Source organism: Amblyomma mixtum, chromosome 3, assembly GCF_055824585.1.
Source record: "Amblyomma mixtum isolate Tamu chromosome 3, ASM5582458v1, whole genome shotgun sequence".
NCBI classification, from domain to species: domain Eukaryota; kingdom Metazoa; phylum Arthropoda; class Arachnida; order Ixodida; family Ixodidae; genus Amblyomma; species Amblyomma mixtum.
Genome location: NC_143014.1, coordinates 367,944,502 through 367,960,618, shown reverse-complemented (window position 1 = coordinate 367,960,618; position 16,117 = coordinate 367,944,502). Strand labels below are relative to the sequence as shown.

Sequence of the window (16,117 nt, the reverse complement as noted above, 5' to 3'; positions counted from 1 at the left end):
GATGATGCCTAATTTAGATACAGTGCTACTATCCGGTGTTTGTAATCTGTGCAAAATGCATTGTAGTAGAGCTTGTGGTTTGTTTTCTTCTTCTTTCGTTCTCCGGTTATGGATTGTTCGGTGTGTACATATTCATCTGTATGGTATAGACGTGTTTATAGTTTATGTCTGATGTCTTGTATAGTTTTTATTTTGCCATTTGCCAGATGTATAGTGTTTGACTCCTTGATACCTGTGTGCGCGTTTCCATGTGCCTCCGTGTGTGACTGTGTACTGTGCCTTCGTGGACTTCGGCGAAATCTAACTTGTCTGTTTACTACATCACCGACGGCACCGACGGCAGTTTTTTTCTGTCACAAAACTTTTCCGAAGGGGGGGGGGGGGGCATATGTGATGTGCACACCACACTGGTGAGGGATGTTTGGAACGCGGCGTGTCGGCAGTGGTGCATCGGACAGCGGAGCGCCGTACGTGCCAGTCCCGCGTTGCGCGTGTGCGCGTGCGAGTGGTGTGCGCGAGGCAGGCACGAGGAGCGTAGAGCTACTTGTCAGAAATCCGAGGTGTTGAGGAAGACACCGCAGCACAAGTCTGGTCGTTCAAGCGTGGAAGTGGCAGCTGTCAAACGTTTGGTTCGAGCTGCCAGTGGCTTCCATTGGATCACCGACGCAAAACCATTAAGCCTCATTCAAGCATGGAGGTGGCAGCCGTCAGACTTCGGGTCTGTGCTGCCGTGGACCACCCTGAATCAACTACGCAAACCTACTGCATCCATTTCGAGGTCGGAAGAGGCAGCTGCCACGGCTTCCTGGGATAGGCTGCACAAGCCTACGGTGTTTGTGGAACGCCGTCGACAGAACCTGGCTACAGTTTTCCTGCTCCAGCTGCCCACTTCTTGGGGGCGACTGACAGGAGTTTGTCTGCGTCTCCCGTGCCCATCTGCGTTCATCATCTCCTGGCTCTCTACCATCTTCTCCCTGAACGCAACGCCAGCGGCGCATCGCAACTCGCCAACCCGCGTCTGTGCTGTCCGCAAGGCATTCCCGCACCACCTGGGACACTTTGTAGCCGGTGAACTCTGTCCTTTTTATCTGTTGTGTTTTACGCGTGCCTAGTGTGTGTTTTCCTTAGTGTGTTCGCTTCTATTGGCTCCCTTTCCTTTAAAATATAAACACGGCTTCGTTTTGTTTTGTTTCATTTCTTTGTTCTTTCCTTCGAACCTGCACGCGAAAGCGTTCCCTTCAGCAGTCGGGGACGCGTCCATCCGATTCGCGACACGGGGGCCGCGCTGCTGCGCATATTTGAAGTTTGGATTACAGAATCGTGTGGAGTGTTGTGGCTCGAAGCACATTTGCCAGCCCAGTGATGTCCAGCAATTTCGGAAGGTGCTTAAAGGAGTATAGACACCTAACATTTGGGTGGGTGTTTATTTTATTTTTTGTGTGTGATTATGCGTAAGGTATTATTTTACGTATATTACCAGGTGGGATTCTCCTACGATTGATATAAAATTAGCAATCGATTTTCTTCCTTCAACTGTTCAGGTTTTGGTTTCAACGGCCAGGTGATGGCTGTGATCTAAAAGTGCGGTTATACCCAAGCAGCACACCAACAATGGACCGACGCTGGCATAATTCTGGTCAAAACCGGCTCGAAAGTCGTACCGACGTCGGCATTGGGGCAAAAAGTTACTTTTTCCAACCTTGGCCTGATGTTCGGACCAACACTGAACCGACATTCATGCCACTATCAGACCACTGTTCAGCCGCTCTACCAACACTGAACCGACATTCATGCCACTCTCAGACCACTGTTCAGCCGCTCTACCAACACTGAACCGACATTCACGCCGCTATTGTACCCACTTTCAGCCACTCTACCAACACTGAACCGACATTCATGCCACTATCAGACCACTGTTCAGCCGCTCTACCAACACTGAACCGACATTCATGCCGCTATTGTTCCCACTTTCAGCCGCTCTACCAACACCGGCTTGACATACCACAATTAGGCCACTGTTCAGCCTTTCTGCTAACGCTTGCCCGAAGTTTATGCCATTGCATTTCCAGTTCAGCGAATATTCACATTCCAGTTAATGTTCGCATTGGGAAAGCCATGGGTTTTGGCATTGCAAAGCTGCAATCATCTCTTTTATACACATGCACAACAAAATGAGGCAACGAAAGAATCCAACTGAGAAACAATTTATTAAATAATTAGGCACCGTGGCTGGGGACGCGCGGTTGCGCGAGTCCTGCGAGGCAGCGAGGGCCGCGCAGGAGGCGGGACCTTGGGAAGGAGCCAGGGCCGCGCGGGAGGAGGATTTCTGGGAGGTGGGGGCCGCTTGGGGAAGGGAGGGCACTGTGCTGGGGGCTGAAGCACAGGGGCTCGCAGTGGTTGCCAGGCCGGCAGCGGTACTTGGCAGAAACGCTTCGGCAAAACGCCTTTTGCGTCCGCCGCCACGGTCCACCGAACCTGGCAACCACTTCCTAATAAACCCCTGCGCTTCCACCACATCCGCCCCCGTCTTCTCACAGATGGCATCTGCATAAGATAAGCGTTCATTTTAGGCCAGCAGAAAAAGTTTGCTCGTTCACAGAAATCAAGATTATTTCAGCAACAGAGAAAACAGAAAAGGCCACAAGTACATGTTAACTCAAAGTGCGTGCCAAAATGAAAGGACTACAGTATCCAAATACAACTTGAGGAGAAAATCCACCTGAAAGCTCTTCTAACCAACTGCATAAAGCTGCTGCGACATCACGGTCGACCACTTTGCACTACTAACATATGGGAGCACAAATGGCTGGCAGATACAAGGCACGACTACGATCCATGACAAGAGATGGATGTGACTGATGGGAGGGCTTTCTTTGAAAGGCATCTACTGACTCATATATCTTCAGATGCAAATGGAAGAAAACTGCAGATGACTACCCCCATAAAAACAGTAACAAAATATTCACCTGTAATGAAAAAGAAAACTGGTAAAGTATCAACTGAAAAGAAGAAAAGAAAACAAAGCGCAGCAGAACCTGGTGCATGTTCTTCCACTCATCTTTTAAAATTCAGTTAAAAGCTACTGCAACAACATACCTGTTGCCACCTTGCATAACTTCAGGGCAATAAATGACCACTTGCCCTTGCGGCCATGGAGGCTGTACATCCTCTGTACAGCCACCCCCATGATGGCGGTCATTATGTTGGAGCCCACCTCCCTCAGGCCCTTGCCCCCCAGGCGGACCAGCTGCTTTCGCTGAAAAGAAACACCACAGGTGCACAAGCTATTAGGCACAAACATCAATTATAATTTCATTTAGTTTAGCAGAATCGAATAGCTAAGACAATTGTGTGACTACCTGTCAACAGCCCATGCGAGTACCTACAATCATAATGCATAATTTCTGTATGATACAATAGCTTGACTAGTTGCTACCAGCAGAAAGCACCACCACCAATATGGACATTCTTTTTTTTCCCAGTTTACTAAGAGCAGGGAAACTTTAGCGATTAAGCAAAGGTGGCCAACTCCTACCCATAAAGCTTTGCATCTTGGACATTATTATATTATAACTATAATGCTTTTTGCAGATATCTATGTGCTGGATGTGTTTTCTCTGCACAGCCGTTACGCTAAAATTGATTTGGTTTGTAGAACTTAAAGTTCCAAAGTGACTCAGGCTATGATGAGGGACACCATAGTGGAGGGCTCCGGAAGTTTCGACCACGTGGGGTCTTTAACATGCGCCACTGACATCACACTGCACACGCGCGCCTTGCTTTTCGCCTCCATGGAAAACTGGCCATCACGGCTGGGTTTGAACCTGAGTCTTTGGGTTCAGCAGTCGAGTGCCCTAACCACTGAGCCACCATGGCGGGGCTCACTACCCTGAAATTGAGCAGTCTAATTAATGCTATACAAAGGGCGCTTATTTAAATCCCCAAGCACCTGAGTAAAGCTGCGTGCTTAGCAACCACATTTAATTAAACGATGTTGCTTGTTTTTGGCAGCAGATTAAGTAATGAAATGTGCATAATGTGAGCAAAAGACAGGGAAGAGGTGGGTTAAAGCTGCCCCATTATTTGGGAAACCTAGCCGAAATTAAAGACGCGCTGAGAGAGGACCAACTTCCAGCTGTGTTCACAGCAGTTCATGCAACAGTATATTAACCGAAAGCTCAGCTTCCTGTAAAACAGACCTTACAACATCCTTAATGTTAGCTACAAAGTCCACTGCTGAACTAAATTAAAACAGCACAACAATAAATGACAAATGTAAGGAAAATGAGGGGCTCGTTATGAGACACATACGAAGAAAGGCAGCCACAGGCAACAAAAGCATAGGGGATTTTTTTTTGCTGTTGATCGATGTCATAAAATCCGAGTTAGAAATTATAAAATCTGAAAATACTCGGCTATCTCGTCAGATTGAAACCCTCGAGGCCCGCATTGACGATAGTGAAAATAGATCCCGCCGTAACAACCTCATATTTTATGGAATTCCCGATTCTAACCCCTCCGAAACGTTTGCGGACTCTGAGGGAGAGGTCATTCGTCACTGCGCTCAACACTTGAGCTTAACCATTCATCCTGAGGAAGTAGAACGTGCCCACCGACTCGGCCGCCATGAACCCAACCGCTCTCGACCAATAATAGTCAAATTTATTTCATACAAAATCAAAGACACAATACTCTCTAACGGCCGCAAATTTAAAGGAACGAAATTCAGTGTCGGCGAAGACTTCTCCCACAGAGTTCGTAGCGTCCGCAAACAGCTAGTCACCTTTGCTAAAGCTAATTCCGACAAATTTGCCCTACACTACAAAACCTTGCATATCGGTCCCAGGCGCTACGTTTTTGATGAGATCTCGCAAACTGTGAAAGAAATAACAATCGCTACACCACAATCAGATTAGCAATCATCTCTTCGAAAACAACTAAAAACCCGCCCCAAAAATGTTCCCCTGTCCGCTGTGTTCACCAACATACGTAGTTTCCTTTCCAAGCGCGAACTTATTTCCAATATTGTCTTGTCATCTAGCAGCAATCTACTGATACTAACCGAAACCTGGTTGAACGGTGCCATCACAGACAGCGAAGTACTAACTGACTTGCCAGACTTCCAAGTCTTTCGGAAAGACCGCCAGGACTCCCGAGGAGGGGGAGTACTGATAGCGGTGAGCCAGCAGTTATCAATGTCGATAATTGACGACTCGTCCGACCTGGAAATCTTATGGCTCCACTGCCACGCTGTACCACACACGATTTTACTCGGTGTCTGTTATAGGGCTCCACATAACTCTCGGGATTTTTCCTGTCAGCTTAATAATTCCGTAAGTAAACTTATCAAGAAGCACCCTAACGCACACATCTTCCTCTTTGGCGACTTTAATTTTCCTAATATTGATTGGCAGCACCAGCCCGCACCGACAACTAATAATGGCGAAGCAAGGGAATTTCTAGATTTCTGCTACAATTTTAACCTTACTCAAGCAATATCCAAACCTACGCGCGTAACACAAAACTGTGCGAACATTTTAGACCTATTACTGACTAATTGCCCAGATAGCATTCAGCCCATTACGTACCTCCCTGAGATTAGTGATCACAAAACTATGCATGTCAACATCGACCTTAAAGCAATTAGGCGCCCAAAATACAATAAAACAATCCGCCTTTACAACAAAGGTAATTATGATATAATGAATGCCGAACTGACAGCGTTTTTCATAAGTTTTTCCTCAAGTTTTCATTCACGAAGTATTCATGAGAACTGGCTAGCATTTAAGAATAAACTTGATGCCCTAGTCAATGAATTCATTCCCCAAATAACTTTCCACGCTAATCCACACAAACCATGGTTTACTAAAAGTCTTAAAAGGTTGGAAAATAAAAAGAAGCGCCTGTTCCGCTCAGCAAGAGCCCATGGAACGCAAAGCGCATGGGCGAAGTACCGCGCTGCGGAAAAATCCTATCAAACTGCTATCCATGACGCCAAGCACCACTTTTTTCATCAAGACCTTCCTAATATGCTCAGCGATAACCCCAGGAAGTTCTGGCAAGCCGTTAACCCTCATCATGAACACGCGATTACCCTCAAAGACGAATCAGGCGCGGCTATGACCGACTCTGAGTGCGCTACTTTATTCAACGCAGCGTTCTCATCCGTCTTTACTAATGAAACCGAAACGCAACTTCATACATCTAATTTACTCTTTGAGCATGCTATGCCGGTAGTCGCATTTTCCTCACTGGGTATTGCATCCTTAATTAGAAACATGAAAATCTCATCTTCATCTGGTGTAGACAATATTAACTCGAAACTTCTAAAGAACACTAGTGATATTTGTGCCGAGTTCTTATGCTTACTTTTTACCCAGTCACTCTCAACAGGACAACTACCGGACGATTGGAAAACTGGAAAGGTCGTTCCAGTCTACAAATCAGGTAACAAAGATTCGCCGTTAAATTACCGACCCATTTCCCTTACTAGCGTACCCTGCAAACTAATGGAACACGTCATCTATACTCATATCATAAACTTTCTCGACTCGAACAATTTTTTCCATTCGTCTCAACACGGTTTTCGGAAAGGTTTTTCTTGTGAAACGCAGCTAGCCCTATTCATTCATGATTTACATGCTAATCTCGATTCTAACCTACAGACCGACGCCATTTTCCTGGATTTTGCAAAAGCATTCGACAAGGTACCTCATAAACGCTTAATCCTAAAACTTTCCAGTTTGAACTTGCCCCCCGACATAGTAAAATGGATAGAAGAATTCCTGACTAATCGCTCACAGTTTGTCGTTGTTAACAATCAAAATTCCAGTCCGCTACTAGTAACATCAGGAGTCCCTCAAGGTTCTGTACTAGGCCCGCTTTTATTCCTAATTTATATTAATGACTTACCGACCAATGTGTGCTCTAATATTTGCATGTTTGCTGACGACTGCGTTGTTTATTGCACAGTTACTAACGCCTCCGACCCAACATACCTTCAAGATGACCTAAACCGCATACAGGAATGGTGCGACCGTTGGCTAATGGAACTGAACCCTCATAAATGTAAACGTTTGTCCTTCCACCGCCGCCGTAACCCGCTTGATTTCCCATATGTAGTCGCTAACGTTCACCTGCAGTCCGTTTCATCATACAAATACCTAGGCGTCACGCTGTGTAACAACTTATCATGGGCTACACACGTTACTAACGTCATTTCCTCGGCTAATAAAACTCTCGGATTCTTACGACGTCATCTTCGCCACGCCCCACAACAGGTAAAATTACTAGCATATAAATCTCTTGTCAGGTCAAAGTTAGATTACGCATCGCCAGTTTGGAACCCTCATCAAGTTTACCTTATCAATGCACTCGAGTCACTTCAAAACAGAGCAGCCAGATTCATTCATTCCTCCTATTCGTACGATATCAGTGTAACATCTTTAAAAGCGGAATCCAGTTTAGCGCCCCTTTCACTTCGTCGTCGTATTTCTAGCCTCTGCCTATACCATAAATTTTTCCATAGTTCGCTGCGCTGCGCTCCCTACATTGCCCCGCCAGCCGGCATATCCCACCACATCCGTCATCCTTTCCAAGTGTTTCGCCCCCGTGCCCGTACTGTTACCTGTGCCGCTTCTTTTTTTCACCGTGTTTCTGTAGACTGGAACGACCTCTCCAATGACATCGCTACCATCCCATGCCCATCCACATTCGCCGAAGCTGTTACCAACCATTTTTCAACATAACACTTGTTCATTTGACTGTATGTACCCACCCCTTATGTAATACCCCCAGTGGGTCTTTAAGGTATTAAAATGAAATGAAATGAAATGAAAACAATAATGTAATCACAGAAATATTTGACTGAGAAAAAAAATTTGTTGGAACCAAGTCTGTTATGCAACGACCGGCCACCGGCAGAGCTTTGGAAAACTACATCGAATGACATTGAGTGACACCATCTGAGAACAACTGCCCCAAAAAAGCCTGTGACTGCACCGCCAAATACCAAGCTACTACAAGATGTGACAGGTGCAATGCTTCGCACAGAACCAGCATCAGTAGCTTGGTTTGCTGTTTAGCGCTCCTTCTCGCCTAAACGCTCTGATGCGACAGCAGTCTCGCAGGTGGCATTTTCTTTGCATTGCGTGGCTGAAACATGATGTGACAACTGACACTTGCCGTAAGCAATATTGCGAGCGCCACATGTTCAGCACTGCTACTGAGCCCAACAAATTGATAGGAGCCAAAGAGCAGATAAAGAGAGTCCCCTAACAGCTGTCCCGACACGTGATGCAGTTTTTGCAAGCTCTGCTACCGGCTGGGCATTGCGTACCACTTTTGCTTCCAACAGTAAATCTCGCCACACAAGGAATCGACAGGGCGTTCCAGTGAACACTCTCAAAAATTCCTAAAGAAGCGTAAGTTCGATATGGGAAAACAATTTTTTTTTTTGGAGGAACGATCTCTCAGCAGTGGTGGACATAATTTACTGCATAACTGTGCGTGTGTACCTGCAAATATTTCTTCTATTTTGAACTCCCTATTCTTAGGAATTCCTGAAAATGTTCACTGAAACAGCCAGTGTGTATATCAGCAAGCAACTTTCATGAACAAGACAAAACAAAACACACTGTGACAGCACACTCCAGCACAACAGTAGGAATTATATCTATGAAGAGCATGTTATTCACAGAGCACGGCATGCAAATACTCTTGGAGCTCAAGATTTCTTCACAAACCTCGGAATTACATTATGCATACAATTCGTTAGTAGGCATTCATTTTTTCCAGACACGAATTATCGGAAACATTAAATCACCAGTCCAGCAGCCACGCTGTCGTCCTGGACGGCAGCTTCCACAGTGTCCAACTCCTCGGGGGAGAATGCGGGCAGTGCAAGGGTGGGAGGCGGTGGCGAGGGGGACACTGGCTGAGTCCTCTGCTCCAGCTGCCGGTCCGACCGCAGCAGCACGTGATCCTCCAGCCTTTGTAACCGCTGCATTAAGTCGCGCTGCTGCTGTCGGACCTCCAGCACCAGGCACATCAGCTTCAGCAGGGTAGCTGAAACTGAAGCAATCAACAATTTCAGTGAGAGCAGGGTTAACCTGGGCGCAATAATATCATTTGCGCACTGAGGTACAATAAAGAACAGTATGAGGCTAACAGTAGGCAGCAACACACTCTGTACTATGCTCCTAAACTTCCACCAGTTTTTATCCTCCAGGACACTTCTAATTCATGTTCTATTCCTTGCTAGCCTAATTTAAATGCCATAAATGTCACCATGCACTGAAAAACACCTAGGTGAAATGGAGCTGCTCTATGTGTGATAGCTAGCACAGAACCTGCAGCCTTGTTGTGTAAAGGACTTCTCAGTCTATGAGCTTCGCCAATTTTTACATTGCTTCATGGGCATTTCCACTGCTATTGCACCATGGCAGAGATGGCAGCAGTTAGTCGCAAATGGATTCTTCCAGTGTCATGAGAAGCATGTGCTAATAGAAGCGAGAAAGCAGAGCAGGCCTGTGCCCTTAATATAGCATTGCACCATTTGGAAAGTATTGCTCACGGCAAAACCCACATTGGCCAAAATGCTGGAGGTAGACATCTGTTCTAACTGCAAGTGCTGGCAGGGATCAATGCATTAAAACTGCAACAAAGATAGCCCTTATGGAATTATAGCCCTTAGCTGACAAGCGAAATGCAACAAAGAGGTGGACCAAATGTTTCTTGCTAGGCACAGGAGGTCCCAAACCGTTGAGAAATAAAACAAGGTCACATTTATCTCTTACCACGCATCCATTTTGCTGCAGGCAAGACAAGACTAGGAGCCAGCTGATGTGCTCCACAAGGCAGTTAGGCTGTTCAGTTCTTTCCTAAGCAAGAGGTCCTCCTTCAGAGCATGCCACTATTATTGGCTGCTTATCTCCTTCAGCACCCTTTATGGGAGCTTTGTGATAGCGCAATTAATTTTTTTTTTCAGCACATTTCGCTGCATCCATGGCAATGCATTGACTTCCAACCAGTAAACTTTTAAAATACTTTGAAAGACAATGAAAAATTACAATATGGGCCTTGCTGACCAACCGCGACCAAGCGACCAAATTATGCTGGTAAGGAAACAAATGCACAGAACATGGGACTACTGTGTAGAGTGCAATTCGTAGGAGTGGCTTCCTGGTGGTGATGTAGGCCGAGAGAGGCAACAGAAATGCCAGGATCCAAAAGAACCCAACAAAAGCACAACATACAGCTCTTGGGAAGGGCACACAACAACCACTCCACTATGAATCACAAGAGGAGAAAGCAATGGAAGTACTAGGTTGTAAATTCCAGTACCACTTCAGTTCAATACAATCATTTTTGAGAAATACATGTGATGATTTTCAGAGTGACCCCTTTCAAAGCACAGTTTGAAACTAGAAATGTGCTCCTAGCACCGTTTCAAGAGCCACTGAGGAGAACTCCGTGCAAATATCTTCCTGAATAAGTATATTCTCTAGGTCTTTCTGGGCCTGCTGACTGCTGCTTGGCAGCAGCAGGTACAATGAGAAATTTAAAATTTGCTCTGTTTTTCTTCAAGGCAAAGCAGATCTAGCTTCTATATTTTGTTGTGTCACTTGATACTAGACAAAATAGGAGTGTAATTAAAAGAAAGGAACACAGTGAAAAGACGGGACAAGCAGCATTTGTTCTGTCCTCTCACTGTGTCCCCATGTTTGGCTTGCATTTCTCTTTTTGCACAAAAGTAAACAAAGTGAAAATCTCACCATCAACAGTCCCAGCTGTCGACCCCTCCAGCTTGCTGGGTGGCGCACTGTTTTCGTTCACGCTCTCCCCAGCGTGATTCAGTGGGGCTGGAGATGAACATGCGTCATTGATGGCAATCCAGGAAGTACAGAACACACTACTGTGTACAACCACAATGTCACATTTCTATCCTAATTGAATGCAGAAATGCTACTTCAGGATATTTTTGGAGAAGGGACAGAACAGTTGCATGGCCAGGCTGTTTTTCATACAGGTGATCTTTTTAAAACACAATAGACACAAAATTACGAAGTTCAGAAACAAATTCCTGGTTATATAGAGATGCCCCCCAGGCAATAGTAACACTTCCTTTGGCCGAAAAGATATTTTAATTTGGTTTCAATCACAGGCTGTACAAAGACTTCATAATTCAAAACCCATCAAAACCGACACCTCCATGACAAGTAGTTGACGTGACAAACAATGTCACATCATGCAGATACCTATGACACATAAAAGAACGTTGTGATCCGACTGCGGCGGCGCGTTTCGATGGAGGCGAAACGCAAGAGGTGCCCGTGTGCTGTGCGATGTCAGTGCACGTTAAAGATCCCCAGTCGGCTGAAATTATCCCAGGGCGCTACGGCACCTCCTTCTTCCTTTCTTCTCACACTCTCTCCTTTATCCCTTCTCTTATGAATGTCCACCGAAATGCGAGAGAATTACTGCACCACTTTCTTTCCTGAAAAATCAGTTTTCAATTTTTTAAATATGTGTCTATAGTACTTCAATAACTACATTTCTCATGCACCAGCATGGTGCATTGGTACCGTATTTTCCGGTGTATAAGACGCGGCTTTTTTCAAAAATCTTGCTGGTGCGTCCTATACAAGGGTGCGTCTTATATGCGAATTTTTCGTTTTTTTTTTTAGAGAGTTCAGAAATTACTCAGGTTCATGTTCAAGCCTTTTTTACCGAAAAAATATCACTAGCAATGAAGCGGTTGTAACACGGTTAATACTTCAATACGGGGACCACCATGCGCAACTTTTTTTAGGTGAACTTTATCATGAAACGACGGGGATGACGACTTCCGGGATCACAAACACACCACCGTTTCGGAGGCCCCAAGCAAAAGTAATGTGAAATGCCAAAAGATGACGACAATCACGCTTCTCGCCATTGTCAAGACAAGCCAGGACAAGCCGGCATTCTTTTTTCAGCCACCCTTTGCCACTTTGTTTGCTCCATGTACGTAGTGCGAAGAGAATATTTCAGTCGCGTTGCCACCAGAAATGGGCGAACTTTTTGATAGCGCATCCGAAGGTGAAGACTTCCAAGGTTTTAAGTAGAAATAAAATGTTCTTATGGACATGTGGGAGAGTTTTTTCGTTTTTCTTTCTTTTTTTCCAAAACGTGGGCAGGAATGGCGTGAGTGTTGCCTTTTTCGACCACTTAGCGTTGCTTAAGAATTTCTAACAAGTACGGTGAATTTCGTGATGGTCGCGCAAGCGTGTTTAATTGATCCTCACTAGCCCAACTGGGAAAACTGGGGTGCGTCTTATATAGCAACTTTTTCAATTACAGCCTGCATATATGGCGGGTGCGTTTTATACACTGGAAAATACGGTACATTTAAGGACACAAAAGAAACTGTCATGGCGAAACCAAAAACAGAGAGCGGAATATATGTCATGTGAATAGAAACCTGTTCGCAGTACTGTTAACGTGGGTAAGAGAGTTTGCCACGAAATGGTTACTGGCAGATTCACTGCTGATCTGAGAGCATGGCAAATGTAAAAAGCTGATGCCAAGTCTGAGCACGTTCCATTTCTCTGCAAGTGCAATTAGCTACGGTGGAGATTTTTCCCCAGATTTTGCAAGCATACTACCATAAATCCCCAATCAAAACTAACACAATGTCGACCTTACATTAAATAGAAATGAGAAATGGTGTTTTAGTTTTAAGGCGGTTAACATCCAAAGGCGACTCAGGCTATGAGGGAAGCCGTAGTGAAGGGCTCCGGAAATTTCGACCACCTGGGGTTCTTCAACGTGCACTGACATCGCACAGCACACGGGCCTCTAGAATTTCGCCTCCATCAAAATTCGACCGCCTTGGCCGGGATCGAACCCGCGTCTTTCGGGTCAGCAGCCGAGCGCCGTAACCACTGAGCCACCGCGGCGGCTTAACAAATGACAATTCATGTCTTACGTGGTGACGGCAGCTGTACAACATCGTTGTGGCCCTCATTTCCTAAAAAAGAATTGCACATGAACGTCTTGTTGAGTATGCAAAATAATTTCTCATCAATAAAGAAATATGAGAATTTCAATTACCAGAAACTGCCGAGCTTTCTAGGGCTGAAGTGAACTCGTAGCACCGCACCTTTTTTTCGGCGCTCTTGTAGGATCCTGCAAACATTCTCAATATCTCGACAAAAACCATGTCATCTCCAAGCAACAGTACGGATTTCAAAAAAACAAAACAACTGAGGCCGCCTTACTGGAAATCAAAGAAAAGCTAATTGAAAACATAGAAAATAAACTGCTAACAGTTGGCATATTCCTTGATATGAGGAAAGCGTTTGACTCGGTTAACCATAAGATATTGCTTGAAAAAATGCATTGTTATGGAATACGCGGCGTTCCTTTAACCTTATTTGCTAGCTACCTTGACAACCGATCTCAAACAACTATCATTAACGGTATTTCATCTGGGATCGGTCAGATTGTGTCTGGTGTGCCACAGGGCTCCGTTCTAGGACCAACGTTGTTCTTATTATATATTAATGATATCGTCAACCTTCATCCAGCAGACAACATTATAATCTATGCAGACGATACTAACGTATTTTTTTCAGGGCAAGATAGTAATATTTTGCAAGCAGCCTCCAATAGTTGGTTATCCCAATTGTCTGTTTGGTTAAAATCAAATAGGTTAGAACTTAATGTCAGGAAAACAAAGTACATACTGTTTAGAGCCAAAAATAAGGAAGTTCCGAACAACTTCCAAATTCACTTCGAGCAAGCTCCTATAACTCGTGTCAGCTCTACAATGTTCCTTGGAGTCATTTTTGAAGAACATTTACTCTGGACAGACCGTGTAAACTACGTTTGCACTAAAATGGCTCGCTCTGTTGGTATCCTAAATAAATTTCGCACAATACTGCCTCGAAAATTTAAACTACAAATTTATTTCTCTCAAGTCTTTTCGCATGTACAATATTGTTTGTTGATCTCGGGAACGACTACCTCAACCAATTTTGTGAAAGTACTTACTTTACAAAAAAGAGCTGTACGAGCGATTGATAACTTACATTACAGTGAGAGCACGGGTCCTTCCTTCCTCAACCATAGACTGCTAACCATCACGGCCGCTTACCACAAGAAGCTTGCTGTTTATATCAGAAACCTTATGAAAGGAAACTGGCAGACTTTCGAGAGCACATATTTAATTGCCCAAACAGCATACAGTCTTAGGCACCCTCAATACCATGCACCAAAATCTCGTACAAACTATGGGTTCCAAAAACTAACTCACATAATTCCTCATAATTAAACACGTATCCATACTTAACAGAATTGTCACTACAAAATATCTCCGAGGGCTGCTTTGCTGACTTGATGCCCGTTCAGCTGCCTGTATAGCAACACTCAGGCCAACAGACTATCAGTTTGAAAGCCTGTGAAACACTCATGTGGCAGAGGCATTGTTTTATTTACAATTAAAAGTGTGATTCTGGTTTCTAGGATTTAACAGCTTTAAGCTATGAAGAATGACGTAGCGGAAGACTCCAGATTAATTTAGACCACATTGGGGTTGTTTAACATGCACTGATATTACAGAGCACAAGCGCATTCAGCACTGCTCCATTTCACCACAGACAGGATGTAACCTGGGCCCTCGGCTCAGCAGCATGGACCACTCAGCCACTGCGACAGGCTTACAATTCAAACTGAACTAAATGTAAACAGCTGGATGAGTTGGTTCTGAATTTGCATTATGAAACACTGTCTCAGTGCACAACAAACATGGATGAGGAAAGAGAACACAACGCAAAGCATCAATTGATGTCTGGCATTTGTATTGTGTGCTCTTTCCTTGTCTGTGCTTTTTGTGTGCCAAAAAATGTTTCATAATGCAAAAAAAAAAATTACCATACTAAACCTTTCTGTACTAAATATTATTAAGCATACTGAGTGCAGCACTAATTCTGGGAACTACAGGTCTTCAAAAACAAGGCACTAATGAGTTTCAGAAGTAGTTCATCAGCTTACAAGTGCAATAGCTAACAGTTCATTCTGCTCCTCTTTTTGACAGCTGGCTAAGCGGTGGCTATCAACATGACTTCTTAGTCGTAATTTAGCCATGCAGAGGTGCAGGCTCACAGAATCTAGCAAAGAGGCCTTTACAATCGCTGATGAAGCTACCATCAATATGTCTGCAATAAGACTACTTATGGCAAGTGGTAACGACGACCACTGGGCAACGCATCCACTCCCCTCCGAGAGCTGGCTCGGCCTCAGCTTTTGCGAGCCGCGTCACCTCCGAGCTCCTGGCCACAGGCCAGTAGCACTCTTCTTTTGTCTCTGTGAGCCATCCGACAGGAATGACTGCAAGGCAGTCATCCTCAAGAGGAAACTTCACCACAGCGAATGGTTTTGACATGCTGCACAGAGGAAACACGACAAAAGATTAATGGGGAAACAAGGATTTTTCCCAGACACTGTCTGTGCCATACTCTACTGGCACTTGCCTGTTTGGGTGCCGAAAACTTCACACTACCATGACAACTGACAGGTACTCTTACAACCATCTCGTTCTACTTCGCAACGCACTTCTGAACTTTCATGAGTTGAGAGTTACAAGTGTCACGAGCGCCTGCAATTTGGGACTTATTTAAACAATATTTCTGTGCCTGCTGTCATGTGAACCAAATAACAGCCAGCAATAGTGGCGTGCAACTTCACTGCATTGAACATCAAACTGAGTGCAGTCTACCAGGAGCATAGTGATGAAAAAAGAAACCAGTAAAACGCAAGATTGACCAAATGAGGAAGAGAGAAAACAAGCGCGTTCAATTAGCGAGCTCGAAACTAGCACTCGCTATATGTAGAGTCACACTGATCTAGACTTTGTAATACAAGGCTCTGAGTAGCGGGAAGGGACACACATAAATAAAAAGTACTCTCAATTTTTTTTTCTGTAACCGATCACTGGCAGGAGCAGCATTACTTCTGGCAGTACAGAAGAACTGTGTTCATTCATCCTGTTCTTGTCACATTTCTCTCATCGCACGGAGACTCGCAACGCAACAATGTCAACACTGCCATGGAAGCATTTGTCAATCAAGCACAA

At 44.7% G+C, this 16,117-nt stretch overlaps 1 protein-coding gene across 1 annotated transcript; it reads right to left on the bottom strand.

The window, feature by feature from the left end:
• Window positions 1-1,550: 1,550 nt before the first annotated feature.
• On the bottom strand, window positions 1,551-13,884 carry LOC149356702 (uncharacterized). The gene is made up of 7 exons (XM_089576414.1): window positions 13,096-13,884; window positions 12,971-13,012; window positions 10,776-10,862; window positions 8,825-9,072; window positions 3,097-3,256; window positions 2,166-2,544; window positions 1,551-1,575 (listed from the first exon to the last, which is right to left on the bottom strand). The coding sequence occupies exons 1-7, from the start codon at window positions 13,202-13,204 to the stop codon at window positions 1,551-1,553; spliced, it is 1,050 nt and encodes a 349-aa protein (XP_089432540.1). The 5' UTR covers window positions 13,205-13,884.
• Between the last annotated feature and the right edge of the window lie 2,233 nt (window positions 13,885-16,117).